The sequence below is a fragment of the Megachile rotundata genome, chromosome 8 (genome assembly GCF_050947335.1).
Source record: "Megachile rotundata isolate GNS110a chromosome 8, iyMegRotu1, whole genome shotgun sequence".
In the NCBI taxonomy this organism is placed as follows: domain Eukaryota; kingdom Metazoa; phylum Arthropoda; class Insecta; order Hymenoptera; family Megachilidae; genus Megachile; species Megachile rotundata.
In genome coordinates this window covers 18,035,893-18,056,746 of record NC_134990.1, presented here as the reverse complement: position 1 = coordinate 18,056,746, position 20,854 = coordinate 18,035,893, and the positions used below count along the sequence as shown (strand labels likewise).

General features: G+C 31.3%; 7 protein-coding genes across 16 annotated transcripts; 3 read left to right on the top strand and 4 right to left on the bottom strand.

Moving 5' to 3' along the window:
• Window positions 1–15: 15 nt before the first annotated feature.
• On the top strand, window positions 16–3,848 carry LOC100882900 (pyruvate dehydrogenase phosphatase regulatory subunit, mitochondrial). 4 transcript variants are annotated; one of them, XM_012297176.2, is made up of 13 exons: window positions 16–158; window positions 239–486; window positions 567–798; window positions 876–1,139; window positions 1,227–1,389; window positions 1,456–1,737; window positions 1,802–2,104; window positions 2,183–2,322; window positions 2,385–2,590; window positions 2,665–2,806; window positions 2,873–3,142; window positions 3,248–3,420; window positions 3,508–3,848. In XM_012297176.2, exons 1-13 carry the CDS (start codon window positions 141–143, stop codon window positions 3,767–3,769), a joined length of 2,703 nt encoding a protein of 900 aa, XP_012152566.1. In that variant the 5' UTR covers window positions 16–140; the 3' UTR covers window positions 3,770–3,848. The 4 variants fall into 4 exon arrangements, with proteins under 4 accessions (XP_012152566.1, XP_012152565.1, XP_012152564.1 ...); XM_012297175.2 differs by having other exon boundaries at window positions 54–486; window positions 2,186–2,322; XM_012297174.2 differs by having other exon boundaries at window positions 59–486.
• Window positions 3,849–6,462: 2,614 nt separating this feature from the next.
• On the bottom strand, window positions 6,463–7,930 carry shrb (charged multivesicular body protein shrub). Its single transcript, XM_003708307.3, has 4 exons — window positions 7,544–7,930; window positions 7,096–7,273; window positions 6,772–7,022; window positions 6,463–6,692 (listed from the first exon to the last, which is right to left on the bottom strand). The coding sequence occupies exons 1-4, from the start codon at window positions 7,722–7,724 to the stop codon at window positions 6,637–6,639; spliced, it is 666 nt and encodes a 221-aa protein (XP_003708355.1). The 5' UTR covers window positions 7,725–7,930; the 3' UTR covers window positions 6,463–6,636.
• Window positions 7,931–8,522: 592 nt separating this feature from the next.
• Window positions 8,523–10,128, top strand: LOC100878473 (dual specificity protein phosphatase 3). Of its 4 annotated transcripts, none has more exons than XM_076535164.1 (5): window positions 8,523–8,678; window positions 8,821–9,017; window positions 9,227–9,417; window positions 9,501–9,724; window positions 9,823–10,128. In XM_076535164.1, exons 2-5 carry the CDS (start codon window positions 8,985–8,987, stop codon window positions 10,017–10,019), a joined length of 645 nt encoding a protein of 214 aa, XP_076391279.1. In that variant the 5' UTR covers window positions 8,523–8,678; window positions 8,821–8,984; the 3' UTR covers window positions 10,020–10,128. The 4 variants fall into 4 exon arrangements, with proteins under 4 accessions (XP_076391279.1, XP_012152575.1, XP_003708359.2 ...); XM_003708311.3 differs by having other exon boundaries at window positions 8,529–8,678; window positions 9,230–9,417; XM_012297185.2 differs by lacking the exon at window positions 8,821–9,017 and having other exon boundaries at window positions 8,526–8,776.
• On the bottom strand, window positions 9,780–14,671 carry LOC100878019 (kinesin-like protein KIF23). Its single transcript, XM_003708306.3, has 15 exons — window positions 14,035–14,671; window positions 13,347–13,922; window positions 13,113–13,283; window positions 12,834–13,032; window positions 12,626–12,764; window positions 12,352–12,551; window positions 12,169–12,273; window positions 12,024–12,109; window positions 11,821–11,951; window positions 11,649–11,752; window positions 11,488–11,592; window positions 11,287–11,433; window positions 11,057–11,215; window positions 10,752–10,988; window positions 9,780–10,679 (listed from the first exon to the last, which is right to left on the bottom strand). Exons 1-15 carry the CDS (start codon window positions 14,043–14,045, stop codon window positions 10,485–10,487), a joined length of 2,565 nt encoding a protein of 854 aa, XP_003708354.1. The 5' UTR covers window positions 14,046–14,671; the 3' UTR covers window positions 9,780–10,484.
• Window positions 11,845–19,857, top strand: LeuRS-m (Leucyl-tRNA synthetase, mitochondrial). 3 transcript variants are annotated; one of them, XM_076535112.1, is made up of 10 exons: window positions 11,845–11,891; window positions 12,192–12,285; window positions 16,499–16,544; window positions 16,621–16,828; window positions 16,899–17,292; window positions 17,366–18,243; window positions 18,334–18,690; window positions 18,767–19,007; window positions 19,087–19,324; window positions 19,465–19,857. In XM_076535112.1, exons 4-10 carry the CDS (start codon window positions 16,642–16,644, stop codon window positions 19,678–19,680), a joined length of 2,511 nt encoding a protein of 836 aa, XP_076391227.1. In that variant the 5' UTR covers window positions 11,845–11,891; window positions 12,192–12,285; window positions 16,499–16,544; window positions 16,621–16,641; the 3' UTR covers window positions 19,681–19,857. The 3 variants fall into 3 exon arrangements, with proteins under 3 accessions (XP_076391227.1, XP_012152687.1, XP_076391228.1); XM_012297297.2 differs by lacking the exons at window positions 11,845–11,891; window positions 12,192–12,285 and having other exon boundaries at window positions 16,294–16,544; XM_076535113.1 differs by lacking the exons at window positions 11,845–11,891; window positions 12,192–12,285; window positions 19,087–19,324 and having other exon boundaries at window positions 16,294–16,544; window positions 19,465–19,658.
• Window positions 14,817–16,209, bottom strand: RpL13 (ribosomal protein L13). 2 transcript variants are annotated; one of them, XM_003708309.3, is made up of 4 exons: window positions 16,116–16,209; window positions 15,542–15,691; window positions 15,214–15,463; window positions 14,817–15,142 (listed from the first exon to the last, which is right to left on the bottom strand). In XM_003708309.3, exons 2-4 carry the CDS (start codon window positions 15,682–15,684, stop codon window positions 14,876–14,878), a joined length of 660 nt encoding a protein of 219 aa, XP_003708357.1. In that variant the 5' UTR covers window positions 15,685–15,691; window positions 16,116–16,209; the 3' UTR covers window positions 14,817–14,875. The 2 variants fall into 2 exon arrangements, with proteins under 2 accessions (XP_003708357.1, XP_076391278.1); XM_076535163.1 differs by having other exon boundaries at window positions 16,054–16,155.
• On the bottom strand, window positions 19,326–20,814 carry LOC143263918 (gamma-glutamylcyclotransferase). The gene is made up of 4 exons (XM_076535170.1): window positions 20,540–20,814; window positions 20,068–20,366; window positions 19,865–19,969; window positions 19,326–19,622 (listed from the first exon to the last, which is right to left on the bottom strand). Exons 1-4 carry the CDS (start codon window positions 20,642–20,644, stop codon window positions 19,601–19,603), a joined length of 531 nt encoding a protein of 176 aa, XP_076391285.1. The 5' UTR covers window positions 20,645–20,814; the 3' UTR covers window positions 19,326–19,600.
• Between the last annotated feature and the right edge of the window lie 40 nt (window positions 20,815–20,854).

Below are 20,854 nucleotides of genomic sequence, written 5' to 3'. Positions count from 1 at the left end.
TATTTCATTATTAAATTTTATAACAGAAATACTACTGTAATCTATTAGATTGTACCAGGTTGTATTATAAACTTTATATAATAATAGAACATACATGTTACGACAGTAACGTAAGATATTTTCAGCGTTTACTTTTGTATATGAGCCGAACCAACCAAGTAATTATTATTAGCTTTCACGTAATTTAATGCTGAAGAACGTGAGTTCAAGATGTACTTGTATAACGCTTTTAAAAAAGGAAATTTTACAAGTTAACAGAAGTTGTTCGAGTTATATAACCTATAACAATGGATTACTTAAATCTAAACAAATCGATAAAGAAAATCGAGAAAAGTTTGTTACCAAATCCAATGTTTCATTCGAATCAACGATATTACCAACGCAATCACAAATTGTTATTGCGGGTGCAGGAACAGTTGCTAATTCGGTTGCTTATCATCTTGTTATTAATGGATGGAACGATGTACTCGTCTTGGAACAAAACAAGTATACATTCATTTATTTAAAAGAAATTATTAACAATTATTTTTAAGAATTATCAACTGTTAAAAACAGTTTTTTTGCAGAATTGGAAGCGGAACATCTTATTTTGGTTCTGGCACCATTGGTTTGTTCAAACCGATATCGCATAGAAACTTAATATCTTATAGCATTAAATTATATCGACAGTTACAAGAAATGGGATATGACATAGGATTAAAACAATGCGGTAGTATATATTTAGCTCAGACTAAAGACAGAATGATAGCTTTGAAAAGAAGAATGGCTTATAATGTACCTACAGGCTTACATTGCGAAGTAAGATTCTTTAATCAATAACCAGATTTCATATTAAAATCCTAATATACGTTTCTGGTAAATCACAAATAAATTAGACTTTGAAGAAAGAACAACTGAAACAACTGCACCCGTACTTGCATATTGAAGATGTCGAAGGTGCTGTCTGGGTACCTGAAGATGCAGTAGCGAATCCTAGCGCGATCTGTAAAGTTCTAGCGAAGCTGGCAAAGATCGGAGGAGCCAAGTACGTTGAAAATTGCCATGTAGACAAAGTATATACCGAGAATGGAGCTGTCAAAAGTGTAAAAACGGAACATGGTATAGTCCATTGCAAATATTTTGTTAACTGTGCAGGAATGGTAAATGTATCTGAATTTTATGTTAAACGAATATATAGTATATCTAAAATATTTTAAGTTAAATATTTACTTAATTATACTGTATAGTGGGCACGTGAATTAGGATTACGATGCGATCCACCTGTTAGAATTCCAGCATATCCTGCAGAACATTTTTACGCGATTGCTTCTCCTTTTCCATCTTGTACAAATCTTGTTTTACCGTGTGTACGAGATTATGATTCATATTCGTACATGAGGGAATGGCAAGGTATTTAATACATTTATATATGATATTTGCATCACATAAGACTAATAAAACATAATAAATATATAGGAAGTTTATTAATTGGATGGTTTGAACCAAACTCAAAACCCGCGTTTGAAAATAGTACTGTTCCTATAAAGAACTGGAAGAATTATCTTACAGTTGATACATCGCATTGGATGCCATTATGGGATAAAGTGGTACACAGGTTACCAATTTTAGAAGGTATACAACCAAATATTTATAACTGTCCTGATACTTTTACACCAGACGGAAGATGGATATTAGGAGAAAGTCCAGAAGTGAAAAATTATTTTGTTGCTGGAGGCATGAATGGAAATTCATTACAAGGTAATGTATATTGTATAACTTTTGATTATGTTCATAGATTATTAAAGATGTAATATATTTTTAGGTGCTGGTGGAATAGGGAAAGAAGTCGCTGAATGTTTAATTAACGGGGAATCTACGCAAGAATTACTTCCTTTCAATGTACAGAGGTTCTTAGATTTGCATAGTAGCAAGCAATATTTACAGCAAAGAACAAAGGAGGTTGTTGGCAGAAACTATGCGATTTTATATCCTCATCAATGCGAATATAAATATGCTCGAAAACTGCGCTGTTCACCTTTATATTCTGTTCTTGAAGAGCGAGGTGCAATTTTCGGCGTAAAGATGGCTTATGAACGTCCACTTTATTTCGATTCAACTTACACAAGTAAACAAATAATTGTTCGATCTTTGGTTTCATTTTGTTATGCCTGAATAAATAAAAATTCGTTAATATTTTTAATAGAAGGATCGAAAAAACCAGTCATGCCACCAGGTAGTTTTTATAAACCTAAATTCTTTGACTTCATGGAAGAAGAATTCTTAGCATGTAAAGAAGGAGTAGGAATAATAGATATGAGTTCATTTTCAAAAATCGAAATTAGGGTATGTGAAATGCGATTATTTAGAAGTATAATTATATAATCGTTACCATTTTGCGTTTATAGTCAAGTCGTTGGGAAGTCGTGGAATATCTTCAACAATTATGTTCTAACGATGCGAATATACCAGTCGGTGGCATAGTACACACAGGAATGCAAAATCAAAGAGGAGGATACGAAAATGATTGCATTTTAGTAAGACTAGCAGAAAATAGTTATTTTATGGTTTCACCTACATCGCAGCAAACACGCATTTATCAGTGGATGTCGAGGTAAAAAGATAATGAGTACCCGTTATTTATAATTTTATAGATTAGTTCTACAAAAAAATAAACTTACTTTACAGACATTTACCAGCTGATCATTCAGTAGGCTTGAACGATGTAACATCAAAATATACTGTTATTAATTTAGTAGGACCTAAAGCAACAGGTTTACTGTCAGAATTATCAAATTCTGATATTAATCTTTCTCCTTTCACTTATAAGGTAATCAATTTAACTGATTTCATTGACAACAAATAAATATTTTACAAATAATTTCATTTTTAATAGACTGTAAATGTAGCGTATGCTTCTGATGTAATGGTAATGTCATTCACACACACTGGTGAATCTGGTTATTGTCTGTACATACCATCGGAGTACGCGCTTCATGTATACTCTAAACTAATGGATATAGGTAAAGATTACGGAGCACGAGATGTTGGTGTGCTGACACAACGTTTCATGCGAATAGAAAGATTTATCCCGTTTTGGGCCGAAGAATTGACACCGTTTGTAACCCCGTATGAAGCTGGAAGTGGATACAGCGTAAAATTAGACGTAAGAAGATATATGTGATATTATTATTTATTTATTATGTTAACATCAATAGCATTCTGAATGTTTGATAAACGTTTAATTTATTGTAATAATTCGTTACAATAGAAAGAATATTTCATTGGCAAGTTCGCTTTACAATATCAAAAAGAACAAGGTGTATCAAAGAGATTAGTATTATTTGTTGTTAATGAATTAGATGTTAATAAGGATGTTTGGCCATGGGGTAGTGAACCAATTTATCGAAACAGTGAATTTGTAGGCACCGTTACATCGGCAGGGTAGGTACTTTGGATAATTAGTAATAAAATATACGTTTGATAATGACGTAAAGTGATTAATAATTTGAAATATTATATTTATGACAGATATGGTTTTGCTACAGAAAAGCATATTTGCCTTGGTTTCATCAGTTGTCCTGAATCAACGCACATTCAAAGTAATACAAATGTAGTTACGACAGATTTTATAATGGAACCCACTGCTCGTTACGAAATCGATATTGCTGGAACTAGATTTCCTGCTAAACCGCACATTCATCCCTTACCGATACCGGCATGGAGTGGCAAACTTAATAAAAAGTATATTCCTACACCTGCTATTGTATACAAAAGTGAGGTATCTCGCTAATTCTTTTATATGTATATATGATTATTTTAATCAGATACAAATCACTACACTTATAAATTAAACAAAGAGTAAAGTATTACTTATCCAAAGTCTTATTTTCCCTATTTTAAATTTGTTTTTCAAATGTTTTTTAATACAGAGTTTATAAAATATTTATTTTTAAGTAAGTACTTTCGGTATTCGGTACTCTTACAATGATAGTACATTAAAACCCTAATTAAGAGACAGTTTTTAAGGGATACGTAAAAACTAACTAGGTCTGTTTGATTGAGGCGCTCCGCGCCTAAGCTAACAATGTTGAGCGAGCGAGTAAATTTCACGCTAAAGCAAAAGTAGTCAACCGTGTCATCCGGTTGAATTGGTTGAGTGGTGCAAGAGAAAAGCGTGGACAAAAAAGTTGAAAAGTCAAGTACATAAGCGCGAGCAAATTCAATTTTGCATTAAAGTCTACGAGGATATGGTTTTTCGGTAATTATTCCTCCGTGGCATGCGCGGGCGGCGCGTAGGAGGAATATACACGACAATGACTATGCAAAATCGTTAATTACTCACTTTCTGAACACAGTTTATGAACTTTTATGATTAAAGAATGGTTCGATCATAAAAGTTCATAAATAATATTCGGGTAATGAGTAATTAATTATTTTGTGTCAGCATTGCGATACGTACATGAGCCGCCTATGTCAATTCTACTGCACATGCAAAGCGCAATATTTCGGCACTTTGACGACGTAGTATGGTTCCTGAAGCATTTAGAAACAAATTTCTATTAGGGTTTGATGTGTTTTGATGCCTAATAAAGTCATGAAATCAATTTTTGTCGAATTCGGTCGAAAACGGTACAGGTGGCGCCATCTAGCGGCGAGCGGCGGAACTACGAAAAACTAAAATTTCAATTTTCTCCGAAATTAGGCAATTTTACGTATTTCTGAGGGTCGGAAATTGTTCCGTGACCTCTCTAGAACCTATATATTGCCGCAAGAACCTCCTCAGAGCGCTAGAAAAGAAAATAAAAAAATAGGTCAAAGCATGGACTAAAAAATTGTCGTCCATCTAGCGGTGAAAGTTGGAACTACAAAAACATAAAAATGCTATTTTCTCGAAAATCAGCGAACTTTGAGTACTTCCGAGGCTCAGAAAGTGTCATGTGATCGCATTAGAAGCAAAATAATGCAACAAAAGCTTCCTAAAGGCTTTAATAAAGAAAATAAAAAAAATGTAATTTTATGGACAAAATTTGTGGCGCCATCTAGCGGCGAAACCGCGAACTAAACTGAAAAACCGTATATCCGAACACGCAGTAAAGGAGTCAAATAAAAATTAATTTTCTGGGCTTAATAGGCAAAAAAATGAATAACTTATTTAACAAAAATTGCTTTAAAATGTCTAAAGAAACATACTACGTCGTCAAAGTTGTGAAATATTACTCTTTATATTTTTCCTTAACGCGTGTACGCGCATACGTTTTTCAGTTTAGTTCACAGTTTCGCCGCTAGATGGCGCCACAAATTTTGTCCATAAAATTACATTTTTTTATTTTCTTTATTAAAGCCTTTAGGAAGCTTTTATTGCATTATTAGGGTCGGCGCAGCGCCATCTAGCAGTAATACGCGGAACTACAATAGAAACTTCTCTGATGGTACATTACCGGTGAAGTATAATCAATTAAATACCGACAGAATCCCGTCGGTACTTTACACGGATTCATCGTAGTTCAGCGGTTTGTGGATAGGTGGCGCTACTAACAATCTTTGTAGCGGTTTTTTTAAAAGATTGTTTCCTTTTTTCTTGATACATTTATATGCGTATCATTTTGAATAATTCCTACATCCTATGGTGATCATCAGAGTCATCGATCAAGAAGAATTCTATTTGTACTTGTGAACAAATGATTAATATTTAAGGCTATCATCGTTTGATCATATTCAATTTTATTTTAAAAACAAAATCGTTGGCTCTTCATTCTGTAATCAAACCTTTATTCAAGAACACGTGTTAAAATCAAATTCAGAATCAAGTCCAATAAAATCAGTTATTTTGCAAAGTATTAACTTATTGATTATTAAAATATAGGAAGACAATTCCTAAGTACATAGCACGGGCCGTTCCACTAATTGCATTAAATTAAAATTTAAATACACTTTTGATTAAAAATTTTAATATTTATTTTTTTTATTTATTATTAATTTTTCATGTAAAAATAAATGTTTATAGTACTGTCAATTATAATTGAATTACAATTCAAAAACTCTTATTATTTTATAACGATTTCTACTTTAAATGTAGTTATACTTTATTGCTATGTTATTTAAATGGATTTATTTGCAGCTGTTAAACTTACACGAAGATAAAAGGCCATTTAACAATTTAAACGCTATACTATTTTTCAATATCTATTATGTATATACACATGAAAATAACATTTAGATTTAATAAACGCTATTACATCTTAATTTGTCATTTCCTCTATACAAAAAATTTTTATAGATACTTATTTACTGCGAGTGTAAATTATATATACATATGTGTATATATATATATATACATATGTAGATATATATATATATATACCAGCAATGATATAATAATTTATCAGTAATTATTACTTTCTGTTATAAACACTTGTTTTCTGTTACATATAAGCGTTTTTGTACATTAGTAAAAAAATGTATATGCATAGAAAGCACAATAGCTATAATGAAAGCTTCGTTATTATTTTGATCAACATCCTTTCCGACGTGCACAGAAAAATACTACAAAATTTGAAAAGTACATTCATGTACATAATTGATTTTTCAATGATATATACTTAATTTCATTGATTAATTTCTTACAAAATTTACTTTTATGTTTATTATGCTATCACCTTACGATGCCCATGCTTCTAATTCTTTTAAGTCTTCATCCTCATCAGGTTTGGTTTCTGTGAATATTGATTAAATTTTTCGTTCAAAAAGAATATTATTATAATGACACATCGTAGGAAACATTAAAAGTCTTACTTGCACGAGTCCTAGCTGGTGCAGAAGGAATAGTTGTAGCTGGAACATTTGGAAGTTCATCAGTTGGTTCAATGCCAAGTAATTCTTTGTCAAGTTGTTCTTGTTCAAGCTCTTCTAATTCTTTTTCTAATTCTTCTTCATCCACATCCTGTCCAAATGCTACAGGATTAGATATCGCGTCAGAAATTTCTTTTGCCACATCTTGTTGTTCAGCTATATCATCCATCATATCGTGCACTTGGTCAACGTCCCTAAATAAATTAACATTACATTGAAATTTATTCTACAAAAATATTAATTATACTGTAGAAATAAAATTCTTACATGTGCTGATGTACAGATTTCAATGCGTCTGCTGCATTCTTCATGGTAGTAAGTACAGCAGTGTTAGTATTTGCACTTTCGAGTGCTTCCCTTTGCATTTCAATCGTAGATAATGTACCATCAATTTGCTGTAACTGTTTTTCATATCGCTTTTTTCTTTTGAGAGCTTGGATTGCAGCTGAAAAATATATGTTTTTTTCATTGATTGCAATCTAGTAAAATATTTAAATTAAATGCCAAAATAAATAGTTTCAGCTGTACCATGTAAATTTATTTTCACGATACAGTCAATGTATCATGAAACAGAAGCTTCTCAATACTTTGTTCGTGAATACAGAAATGAGGAAAGTAGATACAAAAATGGGAAACGTCATAATGACAAATGACCTTACTGCTTGAGAATCTTGTACACATATATAATAATTAAACAAAAGTTGTTTATAAATACCTCTTTTATTTTTCGTTCCATTTTTTCTAGCAACCTGAATTTCAAGTTCTATTTTACTTTCAAGAAAATCTTGTTTCTTTATCAACATATCCTCGGTTTCGCGTAACTTTTGGATAGCCTCGGCCGTTGTCATAGGAGCCGGATCCTTTTTACCACCGAACACTTTGGTAAAGAAACTCATTGTTTCAGCGAAATTGAAACTTTATAATATAATCGCAATCAAGAACACCACAATTATCGATCACTTTAAACAAAATCAACAGAAAACACCGCTTCATCCGTACACCTCCGCCATATTCTTTCTGGCATTGATATACGTCATGACTCATCCCTTACTTAGTTTGAAATCTTCGATTCGCTTCAATTATCTGAACTGTTATTCGCTCCACGATAGATCATACTCAATTTGCGCAACTCTACTAACTTCAGAATGCTCTCCAACATTTTGACGATTATATACAGAGTGGACAAAATGCACGAATAGCGAAAAGAGATTGTGATGTAAGTAGTGTACAGAATAAAAAAGTCACTCGATATACATAATCGACACTACAAATGTTACAAGAGCACATGCGCACTACTCTTTGCAACGTATTCGGCCTATCAGAACTAAAATGTGCAGTAGGAACCAAAATTCGTCGTCTGATGAACGTAATACAAATTTTAAATTTTACGGGCAATAGTTCATAAAATCTTTTTTTATATACAATAAAAATAGATAAGCTTTAATTAAATATATGTATTACAATTTCTAGAAAATAATCAGAGTGTAAAAGTTAATTATATGGAAAATTTGTTTGATAGAACATGAAATTTTATAATAAAATATGCAATTAGATAATTTTCCATATGTTCAAGATGTAAACTTGTTCTTTACTTTACAACCAAAATGTAATTGTAGGCAAAAATTGAAATGCTTATGACAATGTATAATCACTATGTAACACATATAAATGCATACAGATATATGTATACAATGATCGCGCGACAGAAATTTATATTACATGATACATCTATTCTATGACGGCGTTCGTGACGTGTGGTATCTCAATTCGCATGTAAACAGAGATTTGCAATTAGTAAACACTTATGACATCATAAATGCGTTACAGTCTTAATTGCAGTAATAGAAAAGGTATCTTACAATCAAAAAAATTTTATCATCCTATCATTCTTTTCGCGAAGTATTTGTTTTTTGAATAACCCTTTCAAATGGAGGGTACCTTGAAAAATGTAAGTTTATATCGTTAAAAATAATTGATATTTCTTAAATATAGATATATGCCATATGTGTCTTTTGTTACTTGATAATCATTTCTACACGCTTCACGATACAAGCCATATTTGGTTTGTCGAACATTTCGTAGGAGCATTTAAAAATAAATAAACGCGTCCAACGATACCACTTCTTTTCTGAGTTCTGTAGCATTAGTATCTATGCATGATGCGAAGTACATGGAGAGACAGAGATCGGGTAATATATTCAAGTCGTGTTCAATTAATATCAAAAACTGTAATTATCAAGTAATGCAACATAATTCTCAGAAGAAATTAAAGTTGTGGAATTTCTATTTTCTTAATTTTCAATGAAATATCTTTGAAGTACTTAAATTTTTTACCTTATTAAAATTCTAAAATATTAATTAACTTGCAAAAGTTATTTTTAATGTTCATTTCTATAAGCAGGACTTCCAAAAACACCTACCTGATGGAATAACTACTCAACAGCATTTAGCACAAGCTTTACATGCGACGCGAACTGATAATAAGCCAATACCTGGATTTAATCCAAATGTGGATCATGTCCAGTATTATCGTGCCCAACAGGGTATCGATTGCGATGAAGTGTATCCAGGTATATATATCGGTGATGCGTAAGTATTTTAACGTTTCTCTATAAAGCAATATTTTGCAAGCTACAGTTATGAAAACATTAATTTCATTCAATATCGTAAAGTGCCACAGCAAAGAATATAGAATATCTTAAAATGTTGGGTATAACACATTTATTGAATGCTGCACAAGGAAAAAAATTTGGGTTTGTGAATACAGATGAGAGTTACTACATTAATACAACGATAAAGTACCTTGGATTGCCTCTTGCTGATTTATTAACTACAGATATTAGCAAGTATTTTTATACTGCTGCAGCCTTTATTGATGAAGCTGTTTCCACAGGAGGTAATTTGTTTATGATGTAATTGAAAATAATAAATACAAAGAAATTAAGCACAAATACTATACAAACAGACGAAAAATGATAATGTCTCTTTTATTAGGGAAAGCATTTGTTCATTGCATGTTGGGCATTTCCCGTAGTGCAACGTGCGTATTAGCATACTTAATGATAAAAAAAGGAATGCTAGCTGTTGATGCAATTCGAACAGTTCGTAAAAATCGTAATGTTCAACCAAACAGTGGTTTTCTTTATCAATTAGCGCAACTAGACAATCAATTACGAAGACAACGTTTGTAATTAAATACACTGTCATTTAAACTGATAGAACATTGTATCAATGTACAATTTTACAGCTATGTATATAAATAGTCACGTATAAAAATAGAATAGATCAAAGTGAAATATACATCGACGAGTAGATTCAATTCCATATCTTAATGTTACAAACTACGTGACAAATACATTCGTAGTCATTCAAAAACATAATTGTTTTTATACACGATTGTTTGCTGTAATTCTTGCTTAATATTTACAAATTGAAAATAAAAACCTCTATCGTCGTATTTTAAAAATTATATAAAGTATATATAAATAAATTGATTCAGTTAGCAACTTTTATGAGTCAAGTATTACATACAAGGTATTATACCTGTTGTATCTTAATTATTTTGTTTTGTAAATGTATTATATAATAAATTATAAAAGCAGAGCTGTAATACTGTAATAAGTTTCAATTCTACACATCGATGATTAGTATATTTATTAATTTACTACGCGTGGTCTTTTGGAATGGGTTTCTATCAACGTAGACGAATGATTTGGAGTGCCGATTCCATTTATATTGTCTATTTCTGATGGACCACTGCGTTTCCTTGCTTTGGGAGATGATTGTTTTAAACATTCCATATCGTTAAATACAACTTGCGCACCGCCTCCACTAGTGGGTAATATATCTGCCTAAAATATCAATAGTACTCTTATAACGTATAATTATAACAACTGATTTTAATCTGTTTACAATAAAATTACCTTGTATAGTTTTGTCTCAAGCTCACCATCTGTATCGTGTTCTTGTGCTACGAGACAATATCTAGATGCACCATCTGTAATTTCTTTTGGATCTGTAAGCCGTGTGACACTACGTCTTCTACGCATTAATGGTTGAAGAACTGTTCCTAGAGGAACAAGTGCTCCTGGTCTGTGATCGATCCATCTGTCAGCGCTTTGTGATCTTCTGTGTCTTGGATTTGAGACACCTGTTTTATCCTGCAAATTTATATGAGCTATATTTTTAAGTTGATTATTTAAAAGTAAAATAAGTGGAAAAAACTGACTCTTCGTGATCGATAATCTGTTGCTCTTGGAGTTGCATCTGAACAACTAGGGGTAGTTGTAATACGCTCTTTAGGAGCAGAAGGTACGGGATTAAGATCATCATCGACTAAAATTTGCTTTACTAATCTTAGTTTATCGTCTTTTTCTCTCATTTGATTCTAGAACAGTTATAAATGTTCATTAAAAATTATACAATTTCATTTGGTGAGAATTTACTTTATCTCGTTACCTGCAAATGTTCACGTTGTTGACGTAATTTCATTTCCAATTCTTTGTTCATTTTATCAGTTTCTGCTTGTATTTTAGTATTATATTTCTGTTTTGCTCTCTGTTTATCTATCAAACGTTGATTCAATGCCATATCCCGGTCTTTCAGCTACAAAACAGTAATGTAAACATATCGAAAATAATAAACATACTTTTCACATACCTCTTGTTGCAAACTACGTATTGTATCATTTGCATTATTTAATTTACGAAGTAAATTATCTATTTGTTCTTCAGTTTTACATAAATGACCTTCCAATGCAGACACCTAGAATAAAACTGGGTTATTTCTATTTTACTGTACAATTTTTAAGTTACCTATACCTTCTTTCTTTGTTGGGAATTAGCTGCTTTTAAAGATGCATTTTCAATCTTTAAATTCAGATGTTCCTGTTCCACCGTCATCAACATTTTTCTAAGCTCGTTTTCTGTAAATAGAATCATCACAATATTTAACGGCATCTATGGTATGTTAAAGGAAACATTTTATTCTTACGTTTTTGTTGTAAATCAGAGCGTAGTATATTCCGTTTGTTTATACGTTGTTCCAGAAAATGCATTAAACTGGTAATTATTTGGTCATTGCGTGGAGAGCTAATTTCTAACTCGGGAAACGGACCACCCAAACTAAATAGAAGTAAAGTAACATTGAATAAAATTGTAATGCAAAAAGATAAGGAACAATTGGAAGTTACTTACCTATACACTAAACCTATATCTACTTCCAAATCAGCAGCTTCAGGACGACCTTCTTTTTCTAATTTACTGCGTGCCTCTTTAAATATCTATAAACAATCATTTTTTTAAAAACACTCATCAAATTACGATAGTTATATTCGTTTACCTTATTCGCTTGTCTTCTTCCAGGTGTAAAACCAAGATCTACTTTGGTAATTGTTGGTCTAGCTACTTGTACTTCTTGTGTCATTTCCGCAAATTTCATAACTTGCTGAAAATGTATGTAAGTAAAAATTGATCCATTTCACTTGTTTATATTCACATTTTTGTACACTCATTTTTTACGTACAATTGTTTCATCGTAATCATCCGCCCTCGGATTTACGCAAACAATCATTCTAACTTGACCTTCACCGTCAAAATAATTTTTGAACAAATGAGTAAGTTTTGAATCTCGATAAGGCACTATTTTATTTGTACCTTGTAGTTGATTCTCCCTTAATATTTCCAAGCATGATCTAAGTGTCATTAAAGAATTATTTATATTTCCTAAACAAAATTCACAATAATTAAAGACACATGTTACAAATTTACAGTTATATTTATTTCTAAAACCAGGTTACCTGCTTCCCTTAATCGTTGACCAGTATTTTTGGTTCGATTAGTTCTTTCACTACCTGCTAAGTCTACTAATGACAGTTGAGTAATGCATACTACTCGTTTATCTTGTATCACTTGTTCACCTTCTGAGTCCAAAGGTGCCTATTACAAGTATATTACAGTGTTTATAAATATTAACTATATGAAGAATAATAAAATTAAAAACATTACTTGTACAAGACGAATGGTGAAAACGCTATGTGATCTACTTGACTCTGCGTTAAGCGCGGTGTGCGCAACTCTTCGTCGTCGTTGTCCACGATGAAATACTTCGAATGCTTCTTCAGAACTTTTCACTTCAATTTCTGTGACAGCATGTACATACATGTTTTTGTTACCATCTTCTCTGACTATTTTACTTTGTAAAGTTCTGCAAATTAGTTTCAAATATTATCACTGGTTAAATTAGTGAATACATTCGCGGAATAAAATGTGAATTTTTAATAATACTTAGTTCTAATATCTTCATCCTCCAACAAGTCATACACACTGTTATTATATATTTCAACATAAGTAACAAACACAGCATAAGCATTGTCTTGATCTACTGTTATTGCTTGTGATTCTTCAATCTCACGAAGTATTATTGGATTACTGTCACCATCACTGTCTGCTTTTCGTCTAATAAAATCATTATATATTTGTAACAATATAAATAAATATCAAATATGTTTTTCTGCTTACTGTTTGCCTAATTTTCCATTCCTTTGTGATATGAGACCTGCATGCAGCTCATTTTGTCTATCAAGCATAGCATCGGCTTCGCTTTGTATATCAAAACCATTTAATTTATCTGGTTTGAAAATAAATTTTTTCGTCTGATAATTAGCAATACTATTAAAAATTACATCCAGGCAACGAGGCATTATGCCAGGATCTTGTGGTTCACCAGTCATTGTGTATGTTTTACCGCTCCCAGTTACTCCATAAGTAAATAAAAGACTATTTCTACCACGAATTACATTTTCAACCAAAGGAAGAGCAACCACATTAAACACTTCCTTTTGCGTTGTGTTCGGCGTAAATACACAACTGAACATTGTTTGGATTTCTTTATTATTTGAATTACGAAAATTTGTTGCTGATTCAGGTGGAGTTATAACAACAACTGTATCGGATATAACCTTCATACATGATATATCAGTAGGATGTTGCATTGATCGTAAACGACAGTAAACTTGAACTGGATCTTTAGATATCATGTTATTAACTCTTGGCCGATTTACTGGCTTACGAGCAGAGACTGGTGCCCTTACACGTCTAAAATGTTTAAATAAAATGGTTATAATTAGTAATTACAAATATTATACATAAACAGCAATAAATATTTAATTAACAATTTATTAAAAAAGGAAAAAACATAGAAACTTACACAGATTTCATTTTGTTGTCTTTATATTTATTTTTATATCAGGTTACTATAAATAACACGTTTAGCCTCTTATTTTTTGATAGATTTCACAAATTGTAAACCGTCGTTTTCATTCGCTACTGTTCACTATTCAGAATTCAAACTTCAATAACATCACCGTTGCATACAATGCAGCCATCATTTATATAAAAAAATCCCAGCACACAAAATGCAGCATCCACAAAGAAAGCACAAATAAACTTTTGTGCATTTTTTATTGCAAACTGGAACCACTCGCTTTTACAGATAATCGATTGTGTAGTTGTCCACACATGTGGACGACAATTCTTGTAGTCATTAACTCCAGTTAATCATATACTTGGGAACATTTTTTTATCCATCAAATTGTATTGTATTGTATTTTATTTTCTCACAAGAGATGGCGCCTGAGAAGCTATCCGTCAAATGGTTAGAATTAGGTATAATACATGATAATGCAGGAGTGCTAAAGCTGATAACTAGTGATTATAGATTTAAACGGTTCTGGAAAGATTCTTGTGGCGCCATCTACCAGCGAGGAACTCTAGTATCTAGTTCCGTTAATTCCTACAATTTGTGAAGACTGTTCCCCTTCAATGCAATATCCCCTATGGTAACCAGATATGCACTCGACTGTATGCGGGATTATATATTAACGATAGCGGAATTGTTTTGAAAATATTTAAAATTTACCGTTTGCGAGAAGTTCGCAAACGTTGTTAAAAAATATATATTTTTATGAGAATAATGATATAACGCATTGATAAACCAAGTCATTTCTCATTTGAGAATTTATTTTTTATATTTATACAGTGCCATCAAGTTACTTCTTAATCTTTTTATCCTTAGCTACTTTTGTAACATCATCAGGATTTTCTGCTGCATCTTTGACACGCTTTGCACGAATTCCAACCAATCTAGCATCAGCCCTAGCTTTACGGAGGGTCACGTATGCAGAGAACTTTCTTTCCTCTTCAGAAATGAGACGTGCCTTGGCTTTAGCTGGTGCTTGATGCCTTATTGGCATAATTTCTCCTTTAACTTGCGTTGCAACTTTCATTTCCTCTTCAGTTGCATCACCCTTCTTAGGCTATTTTTAAAAAATACATTAATTCAATACACTTTTTCATTATACTTTACAATCTTTTCCATAATACTTACTTTCTTTTCATTCAATGGGAAAAGAATCAGTTTTGATTTATATTCTTTCAATCGTTGAGCATTTGATTGCAAACATTCCACAGACTTGTTGCGTCTTCTTGGATCGATGGCAATTCCAATAGTTTTGGCAAATCTTTTATTTAGACCACTGGCTTTCAATTCTGCCAATGTAAAACCTTTGCCAGCTCTAACTTTTGTATGATAACGGAATGTTGGGCAATGAACAACAGGTCTCAACAATTTTACAGGTCTATCCAACAAGTTCAAAGTGTTATACATTAAAAGTAAATGTAAGAAAAAATGCTAAATGTACGTATACTACACTTACCTTGGCGCAACAGCACGAGCTTTCTTTACACGACTTTGTTTACGACGAAGCTTTCTAGCTGGCTGATTGAACCACGTCTTGACAAATCTCTGCCAGTCTTTGTGGAAGTGCCCATTAGGAATCATATTATTTCTTTTACCCATGGTTGAACTAGAACAAAAATATTGTTATTAAATCATTTAGCAAATAATTTGTAAGATTCTCTAAATACAGAAAGTAAGAAAAAGTAGAATACTTAATGTAAGAAAAGGTTAGAATCTAATATTGTCACGAATTGCTAAGAAACATTTTAAATTCCATTAAAACTTGTACAATTATAATATCGCTTTATATTAATATAATAATTATCCACGTACTTGTTTTACTAAAAAATTTGAGTGTAATTGAAAACGTATGAAAAGTTAACTTCTCGTTTATAATCAGCAAAATTTGTGCACATATAAAAGAATAAGATCACAAATATATTGCAATCATGGTCGAAAGAATTAAAAATAATAATTCATTATTCTTACATTAAATATTAATTTCGGATGTTAAAAGTTTTGCTGGATTTAAAATTTGAAATATTACTCACGAAGTTGTTTACACCGCACACACCGGAAAAAGGAACCATTGGCTCAAAGCGGAAGTCGGTAACAAATTGCGGCGAACTGAAATTTATTTACTAAAATATGACATTGTTCATGTATACATAAAAATTGATTTTTTAGTGGTACTAAATGATAAATAATCATTAGTTTCAAAAATATATTTACTATAATACAAGATTATACTTATTTAAAGTAGTTAAACAAGATGGCAATTTTCATACATGATATGAGTTGAATGCTTGTCCTCCGATTATAAAATGTATATAATATTTGTATAAATATTTGAACAATATAACTTAATAATGAAGATTACAAAACTATTTTGTAGAAGACTGTTGGTTTATTACAAAAATCATGTAATGTTTAGAAATGTTACAGTTCGACATGCTTCGACTGGCGTAAATTTATTTTCGGTATGTATGGTTTTGTAAATGAATACAATTTAGATTGACAGTTTTACACTAACAGTAGAATTAAATACCGTTTTAGAACGAAACAGTTTCAAATTCAATGAAGAAAGATATAGAAAGATATTGGAAAGATAAAATTAATTTACATAAATTTGATGAAACAGACAGTACAAGAGAGAAATTTTATGTATTATCAATGTTTCCGTATCCTTCTGGATTACTTCATATGGGTCACATAAGAGTTTATACAATAAGTGATGCTGTTGCTAGATTTTATAGAATGAAAGGTATGTTATCTACATCAAAATATAACGATTGTACAGTATAAGTCGTTTATCGTTTTGTGTTCAATTTTAGGATATAATGTTCTTCACCCAATGGGATGGGATGCTTTTGGATTACCTGCTGAAAATGCAGCTATTGAAAAACAAATTGATCCTGACAAATGGACAAGAGAAAATATTGAAAAAATGCAAAATCAATTAAGCTTGTTAAACTATGCCTTCGATTGGGATAGAGAAATTTGTACATGTAATCCAGAATATTACAAATGGACACAAGAGTTATTTTTGAAGCTATATGAGAAAGGTTTTGTTTATCAGAAAGAAGCATTTGTTAATTGGGATCCTGTTGATGAAACTGTATTGGCAGAGGAACAAGTTGATCCAAATAATTGTTCATGGAGATCAGGTGCTAAAGTTGAAAAGAGGCTGTTAAATCAATGGTTTATTAGAACCACACCATTTGCTAAGTAAGCTTATTAATAATCAGACATTTAAACTATTCAATTTCGTATTTTGCTCATTTATTTTATGATGTATTAGGTCATTATTTGATGGTTTAAAGAACCCAACATTGAAACAATGGGGAGACATTAAAAAGATACAAAAAAATTGGATAGGTGAATGTAATGGAACTAGTTTTGAATTGCAATTGGTAACAGATATTCCAAATTATCCGAAAACAATCAATGTTTGGACTGATATTCCAGAATATATCGAATATGCAAAATTTGTTGCAATTCGCTCAAGTAGTTTATTAAATAGAGCGGAACATTGCCATAACGTGGATGAAGAAATTAAAGCATTAGATGCCAAAGTATTAAATCCATTCAATGGAGAAGAACTACCAATATTTGTGACAGATAAAGTTTCATTTCAACCTTTCAGAGATACTTACATTGGTATACCGTCTGCTTCGATGGATGATTATCAGTTTTCCGAAACTGTCGGTATTGAATTTCAACGACATTCGGTAAGAAGTTCTGAAGAACAGCAATCCAAACGCGCGGAAGTATTATCGAAAGCACAAAAATGGAAAATTGGTGGATATTTAGTTAGCTCGAGATTACAGGATTGGCTAATATCTAGACAAAGGTATTGGGGTACACCAATTCCAATTATTCATTGCTCAAATTGTGGTGCTCAACCAGTACCAAGAGACCAACTTCCTATACTTTTGCCAAAAGTGAAATTGTTAAATAAAAAGTCTACATTGAACGAAGCTAAAGATTGGTTAAATACCTCTTGTCCGAAATGTGGAGACCAAGCACTTAGGGAAATGGATACTATGGACACGTTTGTAGATAGTTCGTGGTATTTTTTGAGATACATTGATCCAAAAAATACAGAAAATATGTTTTCAATCGATAAAGTAAAGAAACTGTTTCCTGTTGATCTTTATATAGGTGGAAAAGAACATGGTATATAATTTAATATTTAAACCTTTTATAAATATAAGTAAGATTTACAGTCTGTTTAAAAATTTTAATATAAAAGTATTATAATTTCAGCTGTACTGCATTTATACTATGCCAGATTTATAAGTCATTTTCTACATTCGGAAAACTTGATACCTACTCAAGAACCATTTAAACAATTGCTCGTGCAAGGTATGGTAATGGGTAAGACCTATCAAGTACAGAATACAGGAAAATATTTAAATGCGAACGAAGTAGAAAAAGTGGGAGAGCAATATGTAGAAAAGAGTACCAAAGAATTAGTGAATGTTACATGGGAAAAAATGTCTAAATCAAAGCACAATGGTGTTGATCCTCTCGAATTATTAAACACGCATGGAATTGATACAACTAGATTGCTAATACTGGCTGATGTTGCACCAACTTCGACTAGAAATTGGAGCGATGATAGTAAGTTAAAATTTGATTCGTAATAAATTTTTATATCTTACGATAATATCGTATAACACTATTTAATAATATTTAGCCATTCCGGGAATAATCAATTGGCAAAATCGTTTGTGGAAAACAGTGAAAACGTTTATAGACTATCGTAATAACGTAACGATGGAAGAACTCGGTGAAATACCCACTAATTCCAAATTTATTGACGATGATGCGTATATGTTTGATAGTCGTAATTATTTTTTAAAAGCTGTAACTTTTAATATAATTTATTCCCAGCAATTAAGCGTTGCAATATCAAGAATGCAAGGTCTTACAAACAGGTACATGTTTACATATTACATTTATCAATAGTTACAATAAATCTAAACTTATTATCTGGTTTTTATTTTTAACAATAAGCTTGCGCAAAGTTTCTCAAGACTGTTTGAGAAAAAGCCGTGAATTCGAACGCGCATTAGCAGTTCAAATTATAATGCTTGCACCATTGGCACCGCATTTTGCTTCAGAATTGTGGGCTGCATTTTGTTCAGCGAAATATCATCTTATAAATGAAAATGAAGTCAAATTAAATAAAAATGTTATGGAACAAAATTGGCCGGAAATAGACATGGAATATAACATGGAAATGAAAATCAGTGTAGGTTGAATTTTTGATGTGTATTTCTTGTTTTGTGAATGTTAATTCACTGTTATTACAATATCGATTTACATAAATATAATATAGCATGTAACACTCTAATAATATACCATAACCATACTACTTGTATTTGTAATTAGATAAATGGAATATGTTACAAAAAGATGAAGATACCTAGATACAAACTGGAGAAATTACAAATCGACGCCGCCTTTGACTTAGCAGTGAATGAACCATCCATCCAGAAACGTTTGAAAAATCGGAAGATTGTCGACACTAAATTTTTTTCAAGGGTAGGCTGTGATGCAACAATGAATATTTTAACAAAAAAATGTACAGAATCTCTAGCATCGTAAAATTATTATCAAAAAATTAACTGATTTAAAAATAAGTTGTACTAGACTTATATTTACAATGTAAATAAGCATCTTTTTTATTAAAATGGGTTACTGCAGTATCAAATATGTGAATAATATATATGTATATATATTTTTTTTTCAAGGCAGTAGAAATAAATTAATAACTAAGAATAATTCATACCCGATATCGTATTCTCCATCATATCCATTATGTGGTATTGTTTCTAAACATTTAATGTAATTGTGTGGCAATTGACTTTCTTTTGCACCATTTAGTATTGTATCTCTAGAATGAAAGTAAATTAAACAGATTATATTTTCACTGAAACTGAACAATATATGCATATGTAGATAGATTAGAACGTTTAAAATAACATAATTTACAGATATAGTGGCGATGGTCTTCTGTGTTTTGGTAATGAACACAAATTTACATGTTCATCTGGATTGTTACACTGTTGATATACTCTACATTTTAATATATTACCACTTGGAGTTTGAATGTCAACTGTCAAAGGAAAATATAATTTATCTGCAACACCTTCTTGATTATCTAATGTAGACATATTACATTCATGTAATTCCCAAACTGCACCCCATACAACAGAATTTTCTGTGGGAACAATTGTTGCAGAACATCCACCCCATCTTCTAGAGTGTGTTATAAAGTCTAGCCTGAAATTCTAATACAGCTCAGTATTTGCAAAAATAATATTTAGCATGAAAAAATATATAAATCAATAAACAATAATAAGTATTTAAATAAAAACTAATTAATACAAATTGCGACGAAAAAATAGAAACGGAAACTTGAATGAACTTTTTTCAAACAATTAAACGTTGCACATGTATTTACTTTTAAAAAACCGATATCTTTTCGTATCGCAGTTGGATTGTTAATATGTATTCTTTTTGTTAACATATTACTTCCATACGCAAAATATAAAAATTTATTACACATTTTTTCGTTAGTTGATAACAATATAAACCAAATAACAACAATTTAACAAACCAATAAGAGGTTAAGATACTATCGCTATCAATGCTGTATGTAATAGATATCTGTATTGACATAAAATATAATTACGCGATTTTAATACGTAAGTACTATTCACGGCTTTGATAGAATTATAGATCGTGAAAATACGTGCAGAAATAAACAATGTATTTT